This window comes from Rhipicephalus sanguineus, chromosome 2 (genome assembly GCF_013339695.2).
Source record: "Rhipicephalus sanguineus isolate Rsan-2018 chromosome 2, BIME_Rsan_1.4, whole genome shotgun sequence".
NCBI lineage: Eukaryota > Metazoa > Arthropoda > Arachnida > Ixodida > Ixodidae > Rhipicephalus > Rhipicephalus sanguineus.
This window is the reverse complement of record NC_051177.1, coordinates 125641829-125668243: the sequence shown is the minus strand read 5'-3', so window position 1 is coordinate 125668243 and position 26415 is coordinate 125641829. Positions and strand designations below refer to the sequence as shown.

Sequence of the window (26415 nt, the reverse complement as noted above, 5' to 3'; positions counted from 1 at the left end):
ACAGAAGTAATTACGCTGTCCCCAATCAACCACAAAAGTTTACAAAACTTACTTTCATAAACTTTATATTTGGTATATTGTTTTCTCTGCTAAGGTTATTACCTATCGCAATAACACTTGCTGAAATGTACGTATATTTCGATCATTCTAGTGCAGTGATGTTTTGTGCAAATGTAGTTTCAATACTTCATGTAGTGCAGATGCGTACTTTTTCAGCAAAATTGTATTTGAACAACTTGACATTTACTCCAATAATGGTCACGAATATGTGCCATGAAAATCAGTCACAAAGACAAGGTATCCATTGAATTTTGAGCTAACTGATGATCTCATTTATGAAAAGCATTCAATATGCTTTGCCTCCGAGAGTATCTGTTTACACAGGATTACAGAGTGCATATATGTTAGACTAAGACCCATACGTCTTTTTTGTATGTAAAAAGGAACGAGTGGAGAGTGCCACATGAAATACAATAAGATGCGACTGTTAACCTAATCGCGCGCTGCAACCACACATGCTTTTTATGTACAGTGTATACGAGAATGCACCCTGGTTATGCCAATATGCCATGTGCAATTCTAGGTCTACATGTAGAATCATGTTCGGTATTAGCTACAATGCGCGAATGCTTTGCCATGCACAAGTGCATCATAGCTCATAAGCATGACTGTATATGCAGATCAGTGGCGTAGCCGGGGGGGGGGGGCACCGGGCCCGTAGCCCCCCCCCCCCCAGAAATTTTTTTCCCCATGGGATACAGAGCTCAAAATGACACTCGACCCCACTTGTCTGCCCACACCCAATGTCAGATCAAGGAGGTGCAACCCCCCCCCCCCCTTCCCCCCGAAAGAAATCGCTGCCTACGCAACTGATGCAGGTATCCACAATACATGTAAGTTTGCGAGAATAGTGTATATCCTTAATAGAGTGAAAGATACAAGAGATATTTGTGGTTGATTGCGGTATGTGTGGTAAGGGACAACATCCAAAATGTGCAGCAAACACCACGTTAGGCGGTACAAGGGTGTTAGAAGGCAATACCTGGGGATCATCAATGAAGAACATGCCGTTATCCCCATGCTTTTCTTTCGTGCTTTGCACCTGCAAACAAACAAAACGAAGAAAATTTCAGACAAGTGCACACGCAAATGAGTGATGAGGTCTTCATTATACAAAAGCGAACTCAAGACAGGGGATGCATTAAAATACTGCACAATCTTGCGGAACTACAGCATGTAAGCTCATTAAGCAAGCGCGAAAATTCTGGTTAGGAAGATTTGTCCCGTTTCAATGAAACGCGGGAAATCATTCGCAAAACATTCACAAAATTATTCACCCGTACAACGCTCAGCAAAGCTTCTAACACTGAAAGCATACTGCTGTGCACAATAAGAGTTGGAAACATTGGGCCTGCGATACAAGGGCGAGAAATATAAAGAAAATGCGATAAGCTAGTTAATCAACCTTTCGTAGATGTCTGTGCAGCCATGCAGTTCCGGAGCTTTTAACTGGCTGAACGCAAAAGTATAGTGAAAAAACTCGCAGGGACGCAAGCTGCTGATACCTTGGCTAGTTTATTGGGCACCTATTACATGCATTACAACTAGGGTTCTTTAAGCAAGACCACTAATGCACACACACACAAAAAAAAAAGTAGGCACACGAGTGTGTAACACTTTAATGCCCGGTAATGAGCCGCGATTAAAAGAACGGAGCACGTGCCATTTTTCTGCTTTTTGAGCCGAACGTGCATTGTAAACGTTCACGCAAGCGTTATGTTCAAGAAAATGAGCGCCTAAGATACTAGGGGCTTACGTGGGTTTTGTTGCACGATTAAGCGAAGAAAGAATTAGTGCAAGCTTGTTATTCGAAAGCTGTGAGGCAAGCAACGCGCTAGCGCCCCTCGTTAAAACTTCGGCGAAAGGAGACTGTGCCGGTTAAATAAACAAGACGGCACATGCTCTTCGGTGGACCCGCAAAAATTGACCGCAGGACAGATCCCAGTGCGTGATAATAGAGGAAATATCAAGACGGACAAAATCTGCATCAAATATGCGGTCAAATGCGTTTGTAAAGACGCTGGGTGCTCAACCCGCGATTGACAACACGTTTTCAAATGTGATAACGAAAGTAACGCGCTCGAAGAGAAGTGAAACTAGATTTTGAACCTCGTCAGTTAACGAGAGAAAAGCAAACTATCACCGTCCCGGCCCATTTGCTTTACTGTTGACGCTAACTAGCGTTCATACTTGGAAGTGTGCGCGCTTCACAGATGTTTTCGAAAAAGACTGAAAGTTGACGGGAGAGGTGCCGATCTACTTCCTCCCCAGGGGCGTAGCCAGAAATTCTGTCGGGGGGGGGGGGGGGGGGGGGGGGGTTCAATCACTTTATGTATGTTTCACTTTTTGAGCGCGCAAAAGAACAGGGACGAAAAACGACGCGGACACAGGGCTAGTTCAGCGCTGTATGTTCGCTTATGTATGCTCATGTTTATGTATGTTCGTGCGTTGTTAAGTGGCTGCAAGCAAAATTGAAAAATTTCCGGGAGGGTTTGAACCCCCCCTTGGCTACGCCCCTGTTCTTCCCGTTAGTTTTCGTTCTGAACATCTGGAAGCGCACATATTTCTAAGTATGAATTCTATACGTACTCGCTCAAGCTTCTATTACTAATGTAACATTAGTTATTTCACAGGATTTGAGACTGATCGGGATTCTCGCAAGTGTGCAACCGACGCACGCACCGGCCCTGCTTGAGAGTCGTGTGGCAGCCACCACATGCGAGGCGCGCCGTGCATGCTCGTAAACAGGAAGAGGCGACGTGAAGATAACATATGCGTGACGCAATAAAAGAACAAACGTATTTCGCCCGCTGGACTGACTAGAGGATGGGCCGAGAGCCAAACACTTCCCCGTAAACAGCCGGCCGGCATCCCGGAGTTACAAACGCCGCACGAAAAAACACCAAAACAAAACGAAAACGAGAAAACCGAAACTACGCGAAAGACTCCATTGGCGCGGGCAGGCACGAAACGAACGCAGCTTGTGGACGCTGCAGAAACGAGTAAGAACGAAAGAGGCAGAAATATTACTAAACAGTGACGTAAAATGAACGCAAGAGAAACGCGCGAAGAGAAGGAGGAGAAAACGAAAGATGGACAAAACAGCGGAAGTGAGAGCTGCCACGGACAACCGCGCGAAATAAGGCCGAGCGCGGAGGGGTTTCGGAAGAGCTCGAGGGGGGGAACGTCAAAGTCCGCGCGAGCCAAGGAAGAAGCACAGAACGAGAACAAACGAACAATATATAGCGCGCAGGAAGCATAAGAAGTGCGGTATGGTGGAGATGCAGGGGAACAAAGGAGCAGGCGAGGAGAGCCTGGAGAAAGCAGCGGAGGAGGAAGGCCCGTCCGATGCCCCCAGGCTAACTGCACTCGCACCCCTGCAGCCGCGGGGAGAGCGTCGCGTCGGTCGGGGGCAATACCCGCCGGGCTTTGAGCTCTCCTCTCGTCCTCCCTCGCTGTTTCACACCGGGGCCTGTGTGTCCGTGAGCTGCGCAATCGAGCTACTTCCTGCCCGAAAACTGCTGGCCCGGCCCTGCCTGCGCCCAAGAACCTATACAGTAACGGGGAGCCGACGACAGCCGCAACAACGCCGGCTTCTCTGGCCAGAACCAAGCTCGAGGTCCGCACCCTGCGGCCGCTACAGCAGAAGCTGACACAACAGAGATGAGGAGGATGAGAAGGGAAGTGCCGAGCTGTTATCCCTCCCCCACGTGCCGTCGGCAGTGTGAGCGCCGCCCATGCAGTCAAGTTGCGCTCCAGAAGAAGAAGAAGAAGAAGAAGGCATCGACCGCACTAGGGCCCTTCGGACACACTGAAGAAGCCCAGTCATCGAGTACAATCTGAACCCGGGCGATTGTCCTGATAATAGGAATATGCCGCCATCCCTCAGCACTTCCGTACCATATAAATTATAGGCATCTCGGACGAGTAAGATTCGATTGATGTGGGTATACAGGAGTGCCCAACGATACGGTGGCCATATATAGCTGGCGTTTTAGATTTGCCAGGTTAGCGCATAATCCATGAGCAAAAATTGTGTCGCTGGCGGTAGGTGAAATATGGCCGAATACAGTCACATAACAGCATATCGTGCAAGTTTTCTTTTTTTTTTTCCTTTTGTGCTAGCTAGGGTCAGCTGCGTGGGCAGTTACGACGCTACTTGTCCTGTTCCATAAAACGTGATACGAACGAAATGGCGCACGGTTGCAATTGTGCTCATCTAAAGTTACGTTGGTAAGTTGCACGAATGCATCTAGGTTCTATTGCGGTCAGCACTATAACAATCTTGTCCTAAGAACTGCGATATCCTCGAACACATGCTCCAGCCGGGGACAGCTGCTTCACGTTGGTTTTAGCCATGGAGGATACCGTAATACTGGGTAGTTCAAAGACAATTGACAAGGTGCGTGAAGATACGCTTCTACAGTCTAGAGAAGCGCGTGACTGTGCTAAACGTAAGCTAACTGTTAGGACAGGATGCTATACAATCACGACGAAAAACTTCTGGAAAGCGATACAACTGGGATAAAGGGTCAGAAAAAATACCACAAGGAGTGGGGCTTTCAGTCGGTGTAGGAGAAAGGTCGACACGGACCGATAGTCACCAGCGAGAAGGCGGAGAGGCAAGAGCCAGTGAAAAGTATCCCCACTCGTGTTCGATTACACGAGGATAGAGAGATGCCTTGGGTGACCCTAAGCCAAGGAAGCACCAGTCCGCCGTGAAGGCCCTCACATCCACGACGTAGAGTGTCACGACGCGAACAATGAAAGGAAAAACGTATCTCCCCCCCCCCCCCCCTTTCGTGGTGACGCACAAGCGAACGCTAAAATGAAAAGGTCGACAAGCTAGAAAGTAGCGCAAGGTTCCGCAGCAACCCTCTTTCCTTCCCCCCCCCATCTTCATTCGCTTGCATCTACACGTACCTCCTCGAGCCGCGGTTCTTTCGTTTTGAATCCCTGCGACGCCTCAGCCACGCAACCGCCCCGACGCCCAACTAAAGCTCGTCCCTGCCCGCACCGTCGAGCAGACAGGAACCGCGAGGACAAGCGCGCGAAGGGACACAGAAGCAGACTGCCACCACACACAAAAAACGAAAGAAAAAAAGCCTCCGGGCTTTCGCGAGGAAGCCAGTGTTTGTTGTCAGTGGGAGCGACGTGGGCGCCCCGGACCGCGAAGGGGGGCCAATATAGCGGGATTCCAGGAGATGCGACGACGACGCCATCTTGACGCACGCTTCAGACAAGGAGGAGGACACCGCTGGAGAAGAACGCCTGCCTCAGTCGGGGAACGCGAAACTTATATCCTCTCGTCTTGTCCCAGGACGTGAAAGGGAACAAAAGACCGACGCTTAAGGTATCCGTTGTTCTAGATCGCCTCGATGGACCGGGAGAAAAGCTTGCGTAATATCGCTAGAGTAGCTGCCACTGGTCTGGCCCGGCTTTGAGAAAATAACCGAAACACTGAAGCCTGCAGGAATGTACAGACGAAACAAGAAAGGACGTATACTGAAGCAACAAAGCCCGTTAGCCCTTCGAAACCTTCGGGCAACTATAGCAGCTGCGTACGAAAGTTGGGGAGGACGAGGCGGCCCCTGAGGGTTAAGGTCGTTAAGGCGAACCAGAGCGCATGCCTCGCAGACAAGCAATAATGCCTCGTGGCACCAGGCAGGCTCCCGAATAAAAGGCCCGCTATGGCGCCTGTCTTTCCTCGATGCTGCTTCCATTGTCTCCACACGTCACGGACATGCAATTACGGCTCGGGTCATGCATTGCTTCGGCTGAGCAGTCTTAAGAGATGCCTGCGTTGCATTCGGGGCAAATTTGTACTTGGTCGCAATACACTGTATGTGCAAACTATAACCGCTCACCACGCTCAAATCAGCAGTAAGCTAATCGAGTAATACAAGCGTGGCTGGAACTTCCGGACAGCTAAACGGCGCGAGATTGACAGTTCGCGTAGTCCGAGAGATATTTTTTTTTGCTTTAATGTTTTGTTTACTTCGTTTATCGCCACTGCGCTGCCATCAAACGCCCGATATAGAAGGTGGGCGGGTGGCGTGAGAGCGTTGAGAAATCGCCGAGCGCGCGTGATCGATAACTCGCCGTTCAAAGCACGTCAGGCGAGAAAGAACACGAAGGCCGGAGGATGGGTGAGCAATGTTCCTCCCGCTCCGAACCCACGGCCATTGAGTAGCACTGCTCTGACGAGTATAAGCCCGTTCGCTGCTAACTGCTGACGTCAACTCAGTGAGAAAGAACAGTTTAGGCAGCACGCAACCATCTCTGTCGATGACGGGAGGCGTAACTACAGCTGTAAGGTATAACGCCCAGGAGCTGCAGTTTCTGGTGTACAGGCGCAGAGACTGCGCGCGCGCGCCCATGTGCTCCCTCACAGAACGCAACACGGTCTGTCAAACTTCTGTCGGAGGAAACCCTCGTCTACAGTAACTACGCTACATTGCAGTTAAAACACTGCTTCTTACGCGGTGTAGAGTGACATTGAATTGGAACGACTCAATTGAAATACAAGACACGGTATACTGTACTTCTGCAGTGTTATCTGTATAGGCGGTTATCAAATGCATACACAGACAAATAACGAATTTGAACACTACATTACTCCTAAATGCAAAGAACTTTACTGTAGATATGGCAAGTATCGGTACCATATTAGTTCGTATCCGATATTCGTTGCAACAGTAATGCGAAAATTGCCTCTAGCATATCGGCAATCTAGCTCGCGCAAAAATACTGCATACAAAAACACAAGCACAGCGCAGAACGAAATGTTCCACAGTGTCCATGCACGAGAGGCCCTTCTCTACTTTAGCAGTTTCAGTCGTCGGGAGTTTCTCGAAGTAGCTTCTCAGCCTCCTGGACATGTCCGCGGCATCCTCACTCCTCATTTCCGCCAACATTCCCGCAACTTTTGTTATCCCATTATAAACCAAATTTTGTATGTCACAACCACGTTTTAAACAAATGTGGTTGTCCATTTTCTTTCAATATTTACGCAGCTTTTTGTGCTATCTTTAGAGTTTTGAGCCTCGCGCTAACCAGATATTTCTTCGTCACGGTCGACATCGCGGCGGCTTTCGAGTTTTCGGTTTCGTTATACAAGGAATAAATGTCACTGAAATCAAGCGTGACTGACCAAAGTTCGTATTTTGTTCATTATAACCGATAACTCGCTTTATCAGTCAACCTTCGTTATAACGAAGGTTGACTGTACAGGCATTACAAGGAAACGGTGACACGTTTTGCTTTTTGCTTTTATCGTGGTCAGCGTTTTGTTTTAATTGTCTTCATGTATTAACTCAATAACGAGTGCAGCATGCAACGATGATTTCTGTTTCAGGCCAAGTGGCGAAGCTGCAGCGAGGCACGGAACGAGTGTTTCCAACCGAGCTGGCGGCATTCTTTGTTCTTGTGCCGGGAGGCTTCTTCCAGCATGCAGCAATCGCGTCGTTCCGTACGCGTCCGGTGTCACGACATCGACGCACCCACGGAGGGGGGAGGGGGGGGAGGGGGGTACGCGCGGTAGCCCTCCGTGCCGTGACAAATCGATATTTATAGGCGCGCTGTATGTGTGTGTATGTTAGCCCCAGCGATGACCTTCTGCTGATGCCATGGGGGGGGCCGTGTGTATAACAGAGGCCACTTGACACGGCCCAAGGCTGCACGTATAGTACGCGCGGCATATAGTTGCCCCGCTGTTTATGCGGTATACGAAAACTGAGCTCTTCGATGATGTACCACGAAGTTGCAACACTTTCCCGACAGTTCGCGAGCCGTTCAATCACACGGTACGCAGTTGCGACAGTCGTAATCGTACCACTAACCACGGTAGGGTGCGATCAGCGTTACAAATTAGTGCAAAAATACGCAAGTTGACTGCGGCATCCCAACAGGGCGACATTTCGCTCACGTGGCAAAGCCACCGTGCAACCATGGTGGCAAGCCATTCGTCACTGATGCCTTCAATGTGCAGAGTTGTAGAAAGAAAGCAAGAGAACACAAAGGCGAAATATTCCTCGACGTCGTACAGGCGGCAGTAAGTCGAGCGTACAGCAACGACCTTGTACTGAACAAGCATTTTTTTTTTTATTTAAAGCATCTTTGCTACTGCACATTCAATGCAGCGAACGCTTCAAATTGAATGGTCGCCGGATCGCTGGCAATAACGCATTCGCACGTAGTATATGATTCTGAAGTTGGCAGGTTACGTCGAGGCCGCCTTACTGCGAACTAAAGACTTATAAGTCAATCTTATCACCTGTATGTCCAACTTATATCCACCAGATCCTTCAAATCACTGAAAGCACAACAAGCATGCTAGATGTATAGGAGCGGTGGCAAGAATACGAGGCGGACGCGTAGCGCACGTGAAAACGATCACGCATCACCTGTAATATATCACTCACCGAAACAACTGACAAAAAAAAGCCGGCAGATCCCACGCATTGTGGGAATCGATGTAATGCGAAGCAGCCAGCAAAGAGTGCATACATCGTCTTGTATGTAATTGAGGAAAATGCGTGTCATGGTTTTCATGTTAACTCCTATTACTTAGGTTCGTCACACAGTAACGTCGCGCAATACCAACTTAGGGGTCGATCAAGCTAGAGAAACGGCCGCCAGTGCCCCATGAGCGTGGCACGTAAGTCATGCTGTACATGACATGCGTGTCATAATTTTCATGTTAACTCGTGTTATTATGTTCGTCACACAGTCACGTCGCGCAATACCAATTTCGGGGTAGATCAAGCTAGCGAAACGGCCGCCAGCGCCCAATGAGCGTGGCACATAAGTCATGCTGTGCATGCGTGTCATGATTTTCATGTTAACTTGTGTTATTTATGTTCGTTACTCAGTCACGTTGCAAGATACCAATTTTGGTGTATATAAAGCTAGCGAAACGGCCGCCAGCGCACCATGAGCGTGGCACGTAAGTCATGCTGTACATGACATGCTTGTCATGATTTTCATGTTAACTCGTGTTATTTATGTTCTTCACACAGTCACGTCGCAAGATACCGATTTTGGTGTATATCAAGCTAGCGAAACGGCCGCCAGCGCACCATGAGCGTAGCATGTAAATCATGCTGTACATGACATGCGTGTCATGATTTTCATGTTATGACTTGTCATTTATGTTCGTCATACAGTCATGTTACGCCATACCAATTTTGGTGCACATTCGATTAACCAAGCGACCAGGAGAGCACAAAGTCGTAGGCGGCTAGCTATAGCTAGCTAGATAGCTAGCTAGATAGCTAGCTATAGCTAGCTATAGCTAGCTATAGCTAGCTAGCTATAGCTAGCTAGCTATAGCTAGCTATAGCTAGCTATAGCTAGCTAGATAGCTAGCTAGATAGCTAGCTAGATAGCTAGATAGATAGCTAGATAGCTAGATAGCTAGATAGATAGATAGATAGATAGATAGATAGATAGATAGATAGATAGATAGATAGATAGATAGATAGATAGATAGATAGATAGATACGCTCAAAGTCGCAGAAGTTCGCCAAGAAATGCTTCGCATTTAAAAAAAAAACACCACGAAGACCGCGGCGTTCGGTGCAGTCAGTACACCGTGTGCAACTCGAATTAGCGAGCAGCCGTCGGCTGCCAGCCTCAAGGGCGTGCGAAGAAACGATGCACAGGAGGGAACGGCAGAGGCTACGCGCATATGACGCCCGTGATTGACGTTGCTCTGATGGGCAGCAAATCAGAAAGGGCAGGCAGGGTGGGACGCTACAAGCCGCCGGCCAGAGTGGAAGGAAGCCTGTCCCGTCGAAACGTATATAACGAGCCGAGAAATTGGCCACAAATTTTCTCCATAGCTCGACACGTCGCGTGCAGTGACAGAGCGGCGCGAGTCCGCGAGTGACGAGCGACCGACCGCCTTCTGGGCAGAGGAGAGAAGGAAGACTAGCAGACGAGGATGAAAGTAACGCACACACGCTGGAGCACGGCGTGTAAACACGAGAAGACAGCGAACGGGGGCATCTGCGACTCGTCAAAAACGCGCGCGAGCGCACTACAGTGGTCCTTGGCTGACGGTACACGTACGGAGAGATGATAAGGATGAGGAGAAAAAGGCATCCGCGCGTGGTGCACAGGGCCTGCCACCGTCTGACCGCGACACCGCGGAGCATTTTGCCGAAAGCATTTTGCACCGCGGAGGAGAGTATTTGCCGAAAGCTATTGAACTGATTGAAAAATATACTGTGCGGACACGGACGGATTTTCTCTTGTCCACATATATGCGGCCCCACCCACCATTATAGTGCGAAGTAGCCAACCTAACTGTCAACCTGGCTAACCTATAGCCAGGCACGTAGCCAGGATTTTTTTTCGGGGGGGGGGGGGGGGGGCAAGGCCTAATTGTTCGAAAGAAAGTATTTCCATGGCAAAATAAAAAAAGTTGCCCGGCAATATAGAAGGCCGGACGAACTTCGGGGGGGGGGGGCGGGGCCGGCCCCCCCCCCCCCCTTGCCTACGTGCCTGCCTATAGCTCTACGCTTCAAATCAATCAAATCGTTATTCACAAATTGTATTTGTATTGTATGTATACAAATGGGGGTACATATACCCCCATTTGCTATGGGAGGTCCCATAGCACATGACTGGAAGGAGAGCTGTTAGAAAATTACATGATGAGTACAAAAAAAAAATGGCAACAGGAAAACACTTGTGTCTCCATAACTATGACTAATTATTCAAACGTATATGAGTAATAAATATGACAACACACACAGGAATAATTCGAAAAGCACGCAAATAAACGTTAGAAACGCCGACTGCTTATGAGTGATTGTGGTTTGAGATTAGGAACGACGCTAATTTCTGCAACCCATAAAGGAGCCCGATGCAAGGGGAGGTGATCTTGATTATGACTGAATATCGAGACTGTCGGGTCGCATTTACCACGGTCGCCTCAAACATTGCGATACATCATCTCAGAAACTTGAGAAGCCATCAAAAACCGTTTTGTCAAGCTGTTGGGATTACAAAATAAGGCGCCGCCTTGTGCGCCGACTGTTTTTACAAACCCACGCGAAGTATCGCACATTCCGCGCCACTGCGCTCATCCCCTCCTGAGAAGAGCCTTCGCAGAATCGAGGTGCGTCACCCTTTATCGCGCGGTGCTGGAAAACGGCACGCCCTTGGCGCGGCGCCCCGGTTTTCAAGCACCGCGAAGGCTTCTGATACTCAGGGCCGGGCGAGCGTCAGCAGCATCGCTTGCTCTTTGACTAATGTCTTGAGACTGTCTGGAGGCAATCTCGGGCTTCCTGAAAGGGCGGACGTTCGAAGAAACGGCTTCATTTAGCCTCGTAAACAAGCGCATGTAACCTGGTCCATGTTCTGAAAGCGCGATATATCAACGCTTGTGCCAGTGTGCACATGCGTTGTTTGAACGAGAAGCACTGCGTAGAACTAGACCAGAAAGCAGGACGACGGTTGAAGTTCACTGACGGCAGTTAAGGCATCGGGTAATCAAGCGTGATTTGAGAGGCGTTGGAAGAATATGTTTAATGAAGGTAATAAGGCGGAGAGGTCGGCCTGGAAAGTGGGTTTCTAGCTTGCTGCTCCTCACGGGGGTAAGAGGAAAAGGGAGGGAGAGGGAGAGAGGTATGATGACAGGCTACTGTGGTATATATATATATATATATATATATATATATATATATATATATATATATATATATATATATATATATATATATATATATATAGTACAATGAGTCACTGTATGTACACGCACTGTCCTGCGCGGTGACGTGTACTACACGCGAGAGTTTTTATACCGTATATGCTCTGAAGGCGGGCATCTAACCCTGGTGGATAAATATCTCGGTACGGTGGCGACAGGGAAAAGTGACCCGTCACGATACCGTTGAAAAGTTCAGCACATACAATTCCTGCCAAAAGCGTGTTTGCTGCTTCTTCGACAATTAACTTTAACTATATCCCACCACTCTACTCGGTCCTATGGGAGCAATCACTTGAAATCGAACTACAGGAAAAGCAGAAGAGTCACAGTGGTTTTAAAGCACGATTCAAGGACAAGCCTTCGATTTCCGAAGACTTTCATAGATCAGATTTGTGCGAGACAAAACACTGCTTCCGAAATATGGTGAAGCGCTCAAGTACAACGTGAGAGCTCCGATTTCGATGGCCATGTACGAATTATAGCGAGATCTTTGAAGGGACGACTGGAACTTGCGCGGGCCATACACACAGGGCTGCTCCCAAGCACTGCCAAAGAACTTCCGGCAATAAAGGGGGGAGCAGGCGTGGCGTATCTGTCACCGAACGTGGCGATCGTGCCGGTGGAACGCTTCCAGGCAGCCAGGGCGCGCGCGCGCGCGAAGAGTGACGCCAAGGACGACCCAATCAGGACACGAGAAGAGCCTCGGCGGAGCCGCCAAGGAGCGCGCCAGCGGACGGGACGGAGCGGACGATTATACACATATAAGGACAGTTTGTTACCTTACTTGTCGCGACATAATATCCTTCTATACACGGACAGCCAGGATTTCGCTAAATGCTGCGCCTACAAATGTCTTTAAGTGGACACTCACAAGGCCAAGGACAGATCGGCCGTAAGTTTCCACTGCTAAGATGGCTACAGAAACAATCCTGGCAGAGCTGAAGAAATCTGAAGGCAGCGATCCATAATTATTCAAACAAGACTTGGGGAAAATATTACAGAATGTTGCGCAACAGGGTGAATAGAATGCACAGACGCTCGACGCGGGAACCAACTGCCCGCATTATCAAAATGTAGGAGGCGGATTGACAGACAATTCTCAACTTGCAAGTGCGCCTCCCTGCAATGAACTTTTGCAAACGAAATGGTGGCACATGGCATGCACGTGGTGGGGTTTGTCTTGCGCGTGTTCTTATAAAAGATGTGGCGTGGCCCTCGCGATGTCAGTACGAGCAGACACTGCTTGTACGTGCAACGGGCAAAAATTGAATACACTACCATTAGTTGGAAAAACTGCGTCGCAGGAAAGCTAGCTTCGCTGTAATACGAAAAAAAAAAAAGATTGCGGTTTCATCTTTGTTAACAGTCTTCAAACGCATTAATAACCAATAAGAGGTGACCGATCATAGCGCTAGAGTTCTGTGGAGTGTTTTTTTAGTAGGAAACAACGCTGTTGACTATTCCGAAGTGGAGATTCAAAACGTGACGGGTAGCCTCGATCAACGCAGCTATACAACGGAAAGGGCGCGTCAGCTGTCCAAACATACCTTATTCGACTAGCGCGGCTGTCACCGACGGAGGAAGCCAGGCTCGTATGTGTACCCTGCGAGACTGGCCTGTCCCGAGAGGCAAGCGAAACTGGACATATCAAAGCGTCGCTAACGAAAAACCATCTGCGCCAACGAGTTTCGAGTCTTCCACCTCGACGGTAACGACGGGCTCTGCATTTTTCGACGTCGTTTATGCCGATGCTCGATCAATACAAGGCAGCCGAGACAGGCATTGAAGGAAGTCCCGGGAGACAAGCGATGTGTTTTTGGTTTTTGTTTTCCAACTTATTCAGCCGTAGGTTAGAGACAACGCACTGAAAAAAAAAAAGGCGCAGGGGTATTTCACGCGATTAACGATGCGTACAAAATAACGAGGCGCTTTTGTGCGCGAACACGAGTTTGTTTTTGCTTTTTTTTTTCTAACTGCCATATAGTCAGCGCACGAAAGGGAGGAATTGAATAGGCAACGTCAGGCGCGCACAGACTAGGAAGGACGAGAGAGCCTTGACTCGGATTCGTACTTGGCTGAAAGCAGCTGCAGGCAGAAGCGTATGCAAATCAAGGACCTTCCAGGGATGAAGGAATAGAAAAAAAACAGAAGGGCACCGCGAACTCGGTTCAGGGAGACGCGCAGCCTGTTACAAAAAAGAGAAATCAAACGGAGATTTGTAGAAACGGAAGGGGGCGGCCAATTCAACATGCAGCCAGAGTGGAAGAGTGCAATCGACGCAAATAAACGGGAATGACCACCGGAGGACAGAGGGACGTTCAACTCGCGGCAAAAGCAGAAGAGACGATGTCAACAGGAGGAGGAGGAGGAAATGGAAGGGGGTGAGGGGTCGAGAAGACAAAAGGATAGAAGGGGGACAGCGTGGTGCCACCCGCCTCGTTTGGCAACAAACGCCCACGAGTTATAGATAAATGAAGGAACAAGTCGACGGGAGGGAAGGAGGGTATAAGCTAGAGAAATGAATGAAGAGCGTGGCGGTGAAGAGTAAGCGCCAGAGCTGCAAGGAGGGCGAGGACGAGAAGAGGCCGGAAACAGGCTCGCAGTCGCTCTTCAACCGCGTGCACTGCTGAGAAAATATAAAGATGAGGAAGAAGAGGGGGCGATGGTGCTGCGGGAGGTTTCTTCATGCGCGAACCAGCATTAGTCGCTTGCGTGTTTGTTTCTGTGCCCACGCACGTACTGTTCGAGAAGTCACACCGCGTTGCTTATACCGCGCGTATGCGCATGCGTGGGATGTAGCCCCGTGCGAGATAACGAGCTCAGAAAGACTGCGCGCACGGAGCGTTGAATGACCGCCGTGCGGGACCGCCCGGTTCGGAAGAAAACAAGGAGCGTCGCGGTGTACTACAATAATACGAGTGCAGAGATAATGGACGCGATGTATAGCACGCAGCGAGGCATGCCAAACATAGCGGGCGTCCAAGGGGTCGCCGCGCCGTCCGGCGAGCGGTTCGTGATGGACGACGCGAGTGACCGGGCACGTGGAGTGCATTTCGTACCACGATAATCAACTTTCGGGGGGTTCTTGAGTAACGCGTATTGCGCATGGGTGACTAGACGACTGTGCAGGACAAACCGAATGCATTCGTGGGCTAAACAGCCTAAAATACGAGATTTCAGCTCTATCTTCATCTCAAGTGTGAGAGTAGGCTCGGCATAAAAGTGACCTTTTGTAACTTGAGGATAATTTAAAACTATCCGACACATGACAAGCAACGAGGAGATGCAGAATCTGCTGGCATGGCTGCCACGTATCGCGAAATGTTTAGGCTATTGTACTTCAGGCACTGCATAAAAAGGTGTTCCGCAAACTTGCGCCCGACTACGGAAATTCCGGACAGCGTGTTCGCGTGAACATGCCACCATTAACCGCAAATATAAAAAAAAGGAAAGAAAGAACTAGGAATTGCACACCAGCAACATGTAATCTAACACCAAAATTGATGAAGCCGAACAGCAAAGCTAGAGGTCACTGCGACCGTTAGCGTAATCTCAGTACTTCCAGCCGCCAGACAGCGAGTGCGCTTCCCTTGTTTTAAACGCGCATGCAAAAAAGGTAAAAGATGCGGTAGGCGGACGTTAAATCGCTGCATATACACTACCCGGAAATTTTTCAGGAGATTCAAGCGACGCGTCATAAACGTGCATGTTATTTTCCTGAAGTTGTGGGGTAGTCATGCGAACACTGCGACGCACGTTATCAGCACACCGGCAGACTGGTTGTCTCCACCAAGTGGCTTTCGCAACCGGCGGGTTAAAAATATTGCGTCGCGAACCAGGACCTGCATTCCTGGTTCTGCGAAGAACGCTACCCATGAACAGCGCGTTTACGCGATTCTCGAAAAATGTACCGTCAAGTTCCTCGAACTCTCACCTTTCCTTCGCCCACCCGAATACGCGCTATGCCTGCGTTTCGCAGGCGGAGTTGCGTGCACCAAAGCCACGGCGAACATGTTAGCGTATTACCAATATACCCGTTCAAAACTTAAGAATCCAGTGCAGGACCGAAACAGGACGGTGCACTTGCGCGACACAACGGTATAACGCAGCATGACGTAAAATTAAGTTTTTCCCACACACGCAAAAGCGCTTTGCGTTAAGGGAACGAGCGAGAGTGACTGGCTGGTGGAACCATATACGTCAATCGTCACTGGTTTGGGCAGCCGGTGCCCATCCGCAGTAAGCTATGTTGTCGGCGAATAGAGACGAAACTCGCCAGATCTGAATACCAAAATGAGCTAACTCTCGCGGTACATATATACACTGGTCCGTTTCTGTGAATGTTTGTCGTGCCATATTTCCCTTACATCACAATACATTAGTATGTGTAGTCTGGAGTTGCCGTGAAAGCTTGAATGTTTTTAAAAAAACATAATGAATTTCATCTACCTGCGAATGTTATGAAGTGGTATACTGCTACACTGTTATACACGTACCTTTTCTTTACATGTACACACAAGCTTTCCTTCGTCTGCTGGGATTTTACATCCTATCTTCAATTTTGCTTGCACGGGGGGGTCCCGTTAAAGGCCATTAAACCGCGGGGTCTCATTCTATACGTGCACATCCACTTACTAAGTCTATAATACGAAATAAATTTAAATATCAGCATTACTCTCAACTATCAGATAGACACCAGCCTTGCAGCACCCGGCGGAGCAGCGCTCCTCGCTGTACCTCAGAGCAATCGGCGACTATGTGTACAGACTAGTGATGCAGAACTATCGATGGCACTATCGATACTATCGATAGTTGAGTCACTATCGAACTATCGATAGTAAAGAATAGTATCGATGGCGCTATCGATAGTAAAACATTCGATGGCACTATCGATAGTATAAAACCAACAGCACGAACTCATTGCAGAATAAACTTGGTTCCCCGCGCGCGCAGTACATAGGAGAGCCGGAGGAGCAGGCTGAAGGGCAAGAAAGTTGACATGCTTGTGTTCTTCACCAGAGTGCTTTGCTGACACATGGTCATAAAGTAAAACTCTTCAGCTCTAGCGGAAAGGAAGCCGTTACACGTGATGGAACTGCGCGGCTTCAAATTTGTGTTGCATTTTATGATTTCAGAATAAAAAAAATATGAAGAACTAACTTTGTTAATTGTAAGGTGTAACTGCTAGCTTTTGGATATGACTTCCTTGATGGACATATTCTGCCCTTTTCGCTACGGAAATAACTTATTTCTCTCACCAAAAATTGTTCATAAATTAAGCGAAGCTGATAGTAGGCTATCGAAAATATTTTGACAATATGGCTGGCCAGCAACAGCATAATTATTCACACCACTATCGATAGCATTGTCGTGTTGTGGCGGTAAAGAATGCTGCAACAAGACTGGGAAATATGGAGCTCTTTATTTGGGCGATCTTGTGACCAGACAATCAAAACTCAAAATACAAGCGATAGAGGCTGCGCACTGAGAGCGGCGAGAACAGTCGTCGGCCGTCGAGTAATCTGATCACCGGTGGAAAGCGTAGTCTTTTATACATCAGTCATCGAACCTTGCAGCGTTATCGCTGGTGCTCGCGTAAGCTCTCGAATAAATTTGACTATTCGCGTCCGGCGCGTAACCTTAACAGAATGATCTCAAACAATCGTGAAGCTTCTCAAACATTACGGCGCGGCCTGCGTCAAACGTTGCTAACAGTTTTTCTGGGTGAAACCCGAATACATCAAAACAATGCAATAAACAGGCGTGGCAGTAATATCGCTAGTAATATTTACCATGGTACTACCGAGTGCACTATCGATAGTTTGTCGATAGCAGTACTATCGATAGTTTGTCTGCACTATCGATAGTTTCAAAAAACTATCGATACTATCGAGAGTCAATTTACCGATAGTTCTGCATCACTAGTACAGACACGCGCGTGATGCAAGCTTCGCGTGCCCGAAAGGTGCAGTAAGCCTTCGCAATGCACGCAACAGACACGGCAACGGAAAACGCCGCGCGCACTGGTCCGGAACAGCGGAAACCTGCGCGAGTCCATCGCGTTTTTACGCTACAGCACGCTGGAAGAGCGCGGCGCGAACATTGCGCGCCGCGTGCATGCACGGCCACTTGATGCCACATCGTCGTCCTCGGGGTGCTATTATCTACGCATTAAGCGCGCGCTCGCGACGCCATTGCGCAGTGACGTCACCAGATGAGTTCCACGAAGTGGGCGATAGCAGCGAGCAGCCAGAGAAAGAAAATAAAAAAATGTCTCGCGACGACATCGTCACTGCCGGGATATAATGTGGACACGCGCCCAGTCCGAAACAACGCCGCCCACGCGCGCGCACTCCTTCGGTTTCGAGGCTCGTATAGTTCCGTGCAGCGCTAACGAAGCCGAGCAGCAGCGCGGCCAGGCTAGATTTTGCGTCTCGTGAATGGGCTCCGAATTCTTTATGGAGCAGTGTTTAGGAACACAGCGAGGAACACGTGAATACGAGTAAGCGCAGTAACTTCACTAACGATCTAGCCCGCCTGAATATACCGATTGTTTAAGTACCCCATCACGGGGTTTAACGTCTCGAAGCAACACTGCCGCCGTGAAAGACGTCGTAATGGAGGGCTCCGGGTTAATCTTGATTAATGGGGGGGCACATTAACGTAGACCTAAACCTTTACTTTTAACACATGCTTGCGGTGTTAACAGAGAGCTCTTCCACTGTTACGCGCATGATCCTCGAAAGATGACGTGCGTAGCCAAGAGGATAGCGTATGACGCATGCGCAGTGGTGACAAAAGCTAACGCAAAGCTTTGGGTACCGTGTTCTAAAACTGCTTATTTCCTGGGCCCCGTGTAACTTCCGTAGACACACGCTATACGTTGTAGTACAGATATAGGAGGATAAAAGGCATAACAGAATATTAGCAAGTTCCATTTCTGTAATATCAAATAGGCCACGCAATTCTGCTGTTATAGGAATCTAGGTACACATGTCATAGAATACACGAAGGACTCGACACCGCTCTTGAAACTCCACACCCGCCAGCTTGCTATGGCAAAACTAATTTTTGCCAGCGCAGCCTCTTGGGTGTGGTTAATTACACGGTTAACGGTGAATAAACTAAAAGTAACAAAATTAGGAGAAATCCCGCAACGAAACGGCCCTGACAGGAAGAATTCCTAGAATTGTAACGCCTCACTGACATGCCAGCGTGGTAATATTCAGCAGATTCAAATCGACGCATGAAATATACAAAAGGTTAACGGAAAGACAACAGATTCTGCACATATATTTGAATTATTTCGAGTGAAGTTTTCGTGCACCGAAAGCCACAGAAACCACGTTGCGACTTGGGTATGTATAACGCTGCGCGGAATTAACTCCCAATATGAGCAGGAATGAACGGAGCGCCATCGATCGAATGTGGCAATGTACGGGGTTTTTCGGCGTATAGCGCCGCGATGAAGGGTTTTTCCCATGAAAACGAATACTTGGCGTTTATAGTATATAAGCGTCGGGAAGCCTGCGCTGACGCTTGTCCATTTAGGCGGTCGTTATGCTAAACGCGCCGCCTTGTCACCGAGTAATCGCGCGCTTAATTCAATTACGCCATTATACGAGCGCGCTTTAGGAAATCGCTTTCGTTAGCTGTTTCACACAACAAATCTCACGAGAACAAATCACTCCATTACGAGACTTAATAGGGCGACAAGCGTGCCCGTACATACGTGGGTTACTCGTTCTATAATGGGCTATACTGCGCGTTCTAATACGAACGCGCGAGGAATTAAATAACAGATAAGTAACGGAGCGCGCGCCGTTGGTATGCAACCCCGCGCGAACTCGTGCAAGCACGTGCATCTACATGCGTTTGTGTCTGCGGTTGCCATGGATAAGTTTAAATTGACCTCCATAAGGATGACAAGACACTGTTGACAAAGATCGGTTCACCTATCGGAACATCGGCCAGCCTGTCTGAGGCACCTACTCCTGTTCATGCAATCTCTATAGCACACCTCACAATAAATGTGTGACCTAAGAACACTTACAATCAACGTAACGGCACACGTCATGCGTGTAATGGGCAAACAACAGATCAAGAAAAATACGACATCGGGGAAAACTATATTGCGACGGAAAATATTGCACTGGTAAAACAAATTGAAATGTTAAGGAGGTACGACCTATTTTCAGGGGGTAATTGCTAAAATGGTGGTTCGTTGAACCGTCCCCAGCGCGAACTAATCTCCAACGTGAAGAAAACACAGTTATCGGATTTTAGCCGCATGCTCCGAAGCAATCAAGATATACGATAGCTTCGGCACTGAGGCGTTAAATGTGCTATCAATGAACACGGTCAAGGGAATGATTAAAACCGCCCGCGGTTAAACGACGACGGTTGCGCAACATCGGTAAACGATGCGGGCGACACAGCTAAGATGCAGATCGAGTGAACGATACTAACAATGCTTGCAATCATACACAGAGGATTGGGACAGTTTATTTCTGCTTGCTTTTTTTTTTTTTAATCACCGAGCCGCGTTTGCTTGGATGCGCGTTCCGCCGAGTGATAGAGGCCGCTAAGAACATTTCGGCCAAAAAAAAAAAAAAAGTGGTTGGAACGACGCACCAATATAAACATTGAGGAGAGAGAGAGAGAGAAGGAAGACCCCCGGAAAAACGGAACCCAGCACAGAGGCGCCTGGCGCCGATGGGTTGCAAGAGCTAGCTATAGGCAAATGAGAAGAAGCAAAACGGGATGAGAACGAACGGTCAGCAGATACGCGAAAATTAATCGTGCCGTAGTCGTCCGTCCATGGCGCAATCGTGCGGCCCTTCCCCCGTATCGCTTCCTCCTCTGCTAGAAAACGGACGACTCGACTTGGAGTAGAGATAAAGAGCAGGCCGTCGCACGCAGACCGCGAGGACAAGACAAACGGCGGCGGCTGCGCGACGGGCACAACCGCGTCGCGCTCTCGGAACCAGTATTTCCTCGTATAGCTTCGGAAACCACGGTTTTTAAAGTCTGTCCCCATTTTCTTTGTTATTTCGTTCTTTGAACGAACGGTCACGCAGCATGCGCTAGGGATTCATAAGGAAGTAAGAATGCTGAACATACCACGGATGGACGGCGACGCGTTAATTTGGTTAGGTCAACGGGGCCGCTTGACTCCCCCTCTCCCGCCCGTGAAGTTGCACCGTTTGTCTTGTGCCGTTAATACAAACCTGCCCCTTCGTGGAGGGCGCCTTGCACTTAACGCCGTTATAGGAGTGCCGCTCTAGGGGACCCGTATAAACGGATACGTATCGACCAGCGCTTAAAACTTGACAGAGGAGTGCGTCGCGGGCAAACGGGTTATCAATAACTATACGAAAAGAAGAAAAGAACAGCCGGCGAACCGCACATTCGCGAACTTCATAAGTACAGAACGAAATAAGCCAATCGGGACATTTTCATTAGAAGTGTCGTTGAACTCGAAGCGTTTTTATGGGTGCGTCGAGATCGCTCTCGCCCAAAAGCGCGCGGAAGGCGAGAGAGAACCCAGCATCCGGGCTTCCGGTCGCGAAACCTGAATCAGTGGGCCGGGCGTGTCACCCGCCACGTCTCGATGACTCGAGCAGTGTACAGGCATGCGCCGAAGGCATGGCAGGACGGCCGCCGTTGAGCGGGAGAAACTGAACAGCTCGAAGTCGTACGTGTGACCTGAGCCGAAACGTCACTTGTGAGGTCTTACCATCACCGTATAGACCAGAACACAGAGAATTCCATGCGCATCGCCATATTTGCATCGCGCGTCGCGCCATCTATCGCACACGCGACGAAAAACATGCGCGGGCTGCCACGCCAGCAGACGCTACACAGAGCAAACGTGTAACTCCCGAAACTCAGCCCGTCGGAGAGCGTGTTTCGCGTCTTTTCCAGCCTGGACATTTTCGCTGATTTTATTGGAACATCAAGAACATCTTGCTCATGCAAGTCCACAATGTATACAGTACCTGCTGAGTGAGCTGCGGAAGCCACCTCGTCAGATACGTACGCTGTTACATTTGTAAAAAAACGTTGTCGCTGTGGTACGCGTGAATCGTAATTGCAGTGCAGCTCGCGAAAGAGTGAAACGATGTCTTGTTGCGCCATATTACAAGTTGTGCACAAAGTTTGTGGAATGTGATCATTTCAGCATGCATCGCGTAATAATTAGAGTACGCTTTACGGGTAGTTTCGCGGAACGTAATTTTTGTTTCACGAGCGCTCTTACAATAATGCGTCTTGCTCACAAAAGCGTGCTATCAGAGAGTATAACCTGCAGTATCGTTCAGCGATCCCATTTGGAAGCTACCTGCGCGATTTTATTCATGTAACGATGATGCTTACAAGCGAAACTGTGCTACTCTTAGTTAAGCCGGTTAGCTACGCCTGCGACGTAAAGGACACTGGCGCGAGTACTGTTTACTTACGTGCCAATATATGTATTATGTGCAGCTGGATGCCTCGTGTCCAAATAAATTTGGGGACATCAAACGCTGCAATGAAAGCACGAAATTCTGACCAGCTGTTGAGGAGCACCGTGCCATTTATTACCTTTTGAAGACGAAATCTCGAAGGCGTGGATGCCATCAAATCACTAAAGCTTAATACTACGTTGAAAGTGGCAAAGCATGCTGATTGCTTGGCCTGAAAGCACTACCTTGCACGAGACTTTCGTCAAAGGAAACGCTCAAAGGTATGAAGTGCACCCCACACAAAGCTCGCGCCTGCATTCAACCCAGCTGCGTGTCACGCAAATCAGGTTCGCAAAATGAAATAGGTGGGCATCACACTGCAGAATACACGCAATTAGTGTACTTACTCGCGCATTTTCACTCGGCTCCTAGTTTTTTGCTTGAATCACAGTTATCCACTCGCGGCGAAGCTTAAAACACCACACCGGCACTATTTCCGTGGCGCGTCGTAATCGTCGCAGACAACGCTAATATCCTCTTGTTGCGCTGCTTGTTTTGGCATCCAAAGACAACGCAGTAGTGCCCAGACGAGCTCTTACACGCTGAAGCGGCGTGAACGGGCACTTTTTCGCACTTTAAAGCCTCAGAACTGCAGCTTGCCCTGTTTACTTGGTGCTGCCCGCGCGCGCCTCGGCAGCCCGGTCAGCCTAGCGTCTGGGTGCGAGAGTATCCGCTCGGCTCGCCAGCAGCCTGGGTGCGAGACAGGCGTGCTCTGGTGTATAAAACTTGGCAAAATAGCGATGCTTGTGCAATCAAGACGGAACAATGCCTCTCTTTCAGTCTCGGCGGTTGGCCCGTGTAGCGGGTGAGTAAACTACTCCGTGCCGCAGGGGCGTAGCCAAAGGGGGGGGGGGGGGGGAATTAAACTTACCCGGAAATTTTCAATTTTGCTGGCGCATATATACAGCACACATACAAACGCACGCACCCAAAGCGTTCCGCACCCAACCTGGTTTTGCACTGCCTCCGCGACGGAGAAATCTGAAGCTTAAGTTTCTGCACCTCACGTGGTCTTGTGCCTTCGTGGTCGGCCCACCTATGACCAAGCGACGATGCCATGTAATTACGTCATCACGTGACGTCACGCTTTCAGGAGATTCGAGACTTCATGACGACGTCATCGCATTGAGATTTTTGCACCACTCACTGACGCCGCCGACGGTCAGTTTCCGCGTTTGGTGAGGCATCTCAGGCTTTCGTCTTAGTAATAGCGCTACATTTAGGCGTAATCATTTAAAGACTACTATATAATCTTTGACTTCGAAGCAGAGCAAGAATACACAGACGAAAGCAGACGTCCGCGGGCACAATTTTCGCCACGGCAGATTTCTTTCGAAACCTATCAACTTAGCCATTGCGTCAGGCCCCGGCAGCGGCTTTCCGGTCACGAGATCACGGCAGACCGATCAAAAGACGCACGAAACGCGCCGCTCAAGTAACGAAGAAAGGGCGTAGGGGGGAGTGACAAGTAGGCTCCGAAGAAGCTGGAGGCCAGAAACCAATCGGGACACACAAGGAGAAGGGGGGCATTGCGTGAGCGATTACGGAAGAGTTGGAAGCACCCCAGGGACCGAAAAAAAAAAAAGAAGAGGCAACTTGGAAGGCCGACGCCTGGAGGCATAGAAAAGGGACAGCCGGACCGCCGAGGCAAGGAACTGCGCAGCGGAGATTTAACAATCGACAGCCCCGCATATAAAGAAATAGAAGAGGAGGGGCATCGCGCTCAGAAAATGTCCCTTACGAAACGGCGGCGGATAAACGACACAGTAAGTCTTCGCGAGAAGAAGAACGAGTGAGTAACAGTCATTGTTGAAGAAAACTATAGTAGACAGCATTATGTCACGCAGCCAGCCTTGGCCATCGAGACAATCCCCGCGTAGCGGCGGTTCTCTTCTCGCAGTATACGAACAGCCCGTGACCTTTGAGAATGCTCATTGGCCGAGAAATTCTTTAATGTATAGCAAATTGGGCCCGTTGGAGTATAGTCACAATGGCCAGTTTCTATAGCCTTGTGTGTGTTTGCGCCAGCTATCATTAACGAGAAGTGCTTATGATAACTTCGAGGGTTTCACGTGCCGAAACCACGATACCATCACGATGCACACCATTTCCGCGGATCGATTTTGACCAATTTTGACCACCTGGGATTTTTTTTTAACGAGCACGAAAATATTAGTTCTTGTTGGTGAGGTTTTACGTACTAAACCCACGATATGATTATGAGGAACGCCGTAGTGGAGAGCTCCAGAAATTTCGACCATCTGGTGTTCTTTAACGAGCACCTAAATTGATGTAGACGGGCCTCAAGCATTTTCGCCGCCATCGATATGCGGCCGCCACTGCCGGGATTCGATCCCACGACCTTCGGGTCAGCAGTCGAGCACCATAACCACTATACCACCGTGGCGGGTTGGCGCTGCTAAGCTCGAGGAGGCGGGTGCGGTTCTCGGTAACGGCGGCCGAATTTCTATGAAGACGAATTCTATGAAACTCACCAGGTCCCTTTTGCATTGGCCTAAGACTATTCGAATACGTACGAAAGTCATCCGGTGCGACTATCGGGTCATCACGACCTCATCGATGAAGGACTACGCCGACGTTCCCATTTTCCGTTGATGAAACCTAAGGCTGTCGCCTTCAAATAAGAAAAAATAAAACACTCGTGCACTCCGGATAAATTTTGACCTCCTGGAGCTGTTTTAACTCGCACATCAATCGGAGTGATCGCACACAGGACTACACAGAACGAAACAGGAAAACAGCCGATGTTTTTTTTTTTTTTTTTTCTGGTATCGACGAAGTTGTACCTCCTCCACGGGAGCTGTCCATTGCAGCGCCAGTCTGGGATCTCGCAGAAACGTGACAAACGAGAACTCCTGCTCCTTAGCCGCCGCGAAGGAACAGCTCGAGAGAAGGCCAAGGATGGGAGCATTGAGAGAATATATACACCAAATGAGGAAGAAGAGGCGACCGAGGGGAGAACGCAATCACGACTCGGTGAAAGGGGCGCTTGCGGCCTGAATGTCCAACGAGACGGAATGTACAACGAGACTGAATGTCCAATAGTGGACATTCAGTCCTCGTTGGACATTCCGTCTCGTTGGACATTCCGTCTCGGTTTGGACATTCAGGATCTCGGTTGGACATTCGTCTCGTTGGACATTTCGGACATTCATCTCGGTTGGACATTCAGTCCTCGTTGGACATTCCGTCTCGGTTGGACATTCAGTCTCGTTGGACATACAGTCTCGTTGGACATTCAGTCTCGTTGGACATACAGTCTCGTTGGACATTCAGTCTCGTTGGACATTCAGTCTCGTTGGGACATACAGTCTCGTTGGACATTCGTCTCGGTTGGACATTCCGTCTCGGTTGGACCATACAGTCTCGTTGGACATTCAGTCTCGTTGGACATTCATTCTCGTTGGACATTCAGTCTCGTTGGACATTCAGTCTCGTTGGACATACAGTCTCGTTGGACATACAGTCTCGTTGGACATTCAGTCTCGTTGGACATTCAGTCTCGTTGGACATACAGTCTCGTTGGACATTACAGTCTCGTTGGACATTCAGTCTCGTGTGGACTTCAGTCTCGTTGGACATTCAGTCTCGTTGGACATACAGTCTCGTTGGACATACAGTCTACGGTTGGAATACAGTCTCGTTGGACATACAGTCTCGTTTGGACATACAGTCTCGTTGGACATTCAGTCTCGTTGACATTCAGTCTCGTTGGACATACAGTCCTCGTTGGACAGTCAGTCTCGTTGGACATTCAGTCTCGTTGGACATACAGTCTCGTGGACATACAGTCTCGTTGGACATTCTAGTCTCGTTGACATTCAGTCTCGGTTGGACATACAGGTCTCGTTGGACATTCAGTCTCGTTGGACATACAGTCCTCGTTGGACATTCCGTCTCGGTTGGACATTCCGTCTCGGTTGGACATTCCGTCTCGTTGAACATTTCGTCCCGGTCATAAACTTCACTTTTCCGTTTTCGTTCCACACATCCCAATATTTGCTGTGAAAATTTTCCGAATGTGCCCTAACACTTGCGACGTGCGTGAAATTCGTTTCGTCGTGATAGGACGTGGGCGCTGAGACTGCGTATGCACGGCAAGGAATATAT

At 49.0% G+C, this 26415-nt stretch overlaps 1 protein-coding gene across 1 annotated transcript in view; it reads right to left on the bottom strand.

Moving 5' to 3' along the window:
* Positions 1-26415, bottom strand: part of LOC119383636 (syndecan) — a 134176-nt gene that overhangs the window by 20321 nt on the left and 87440 nt on the right. Inside the window, exon 2 of the mRNA XM_037651904.2 lies at positions 1043-1102. Coding sequence (XP_037507832.1) covers positions 1043-1102 — 60 coding nt within the window. The remainder of the gene's footprint in view (positions 1-1042; positions 1103-26415) is intronic.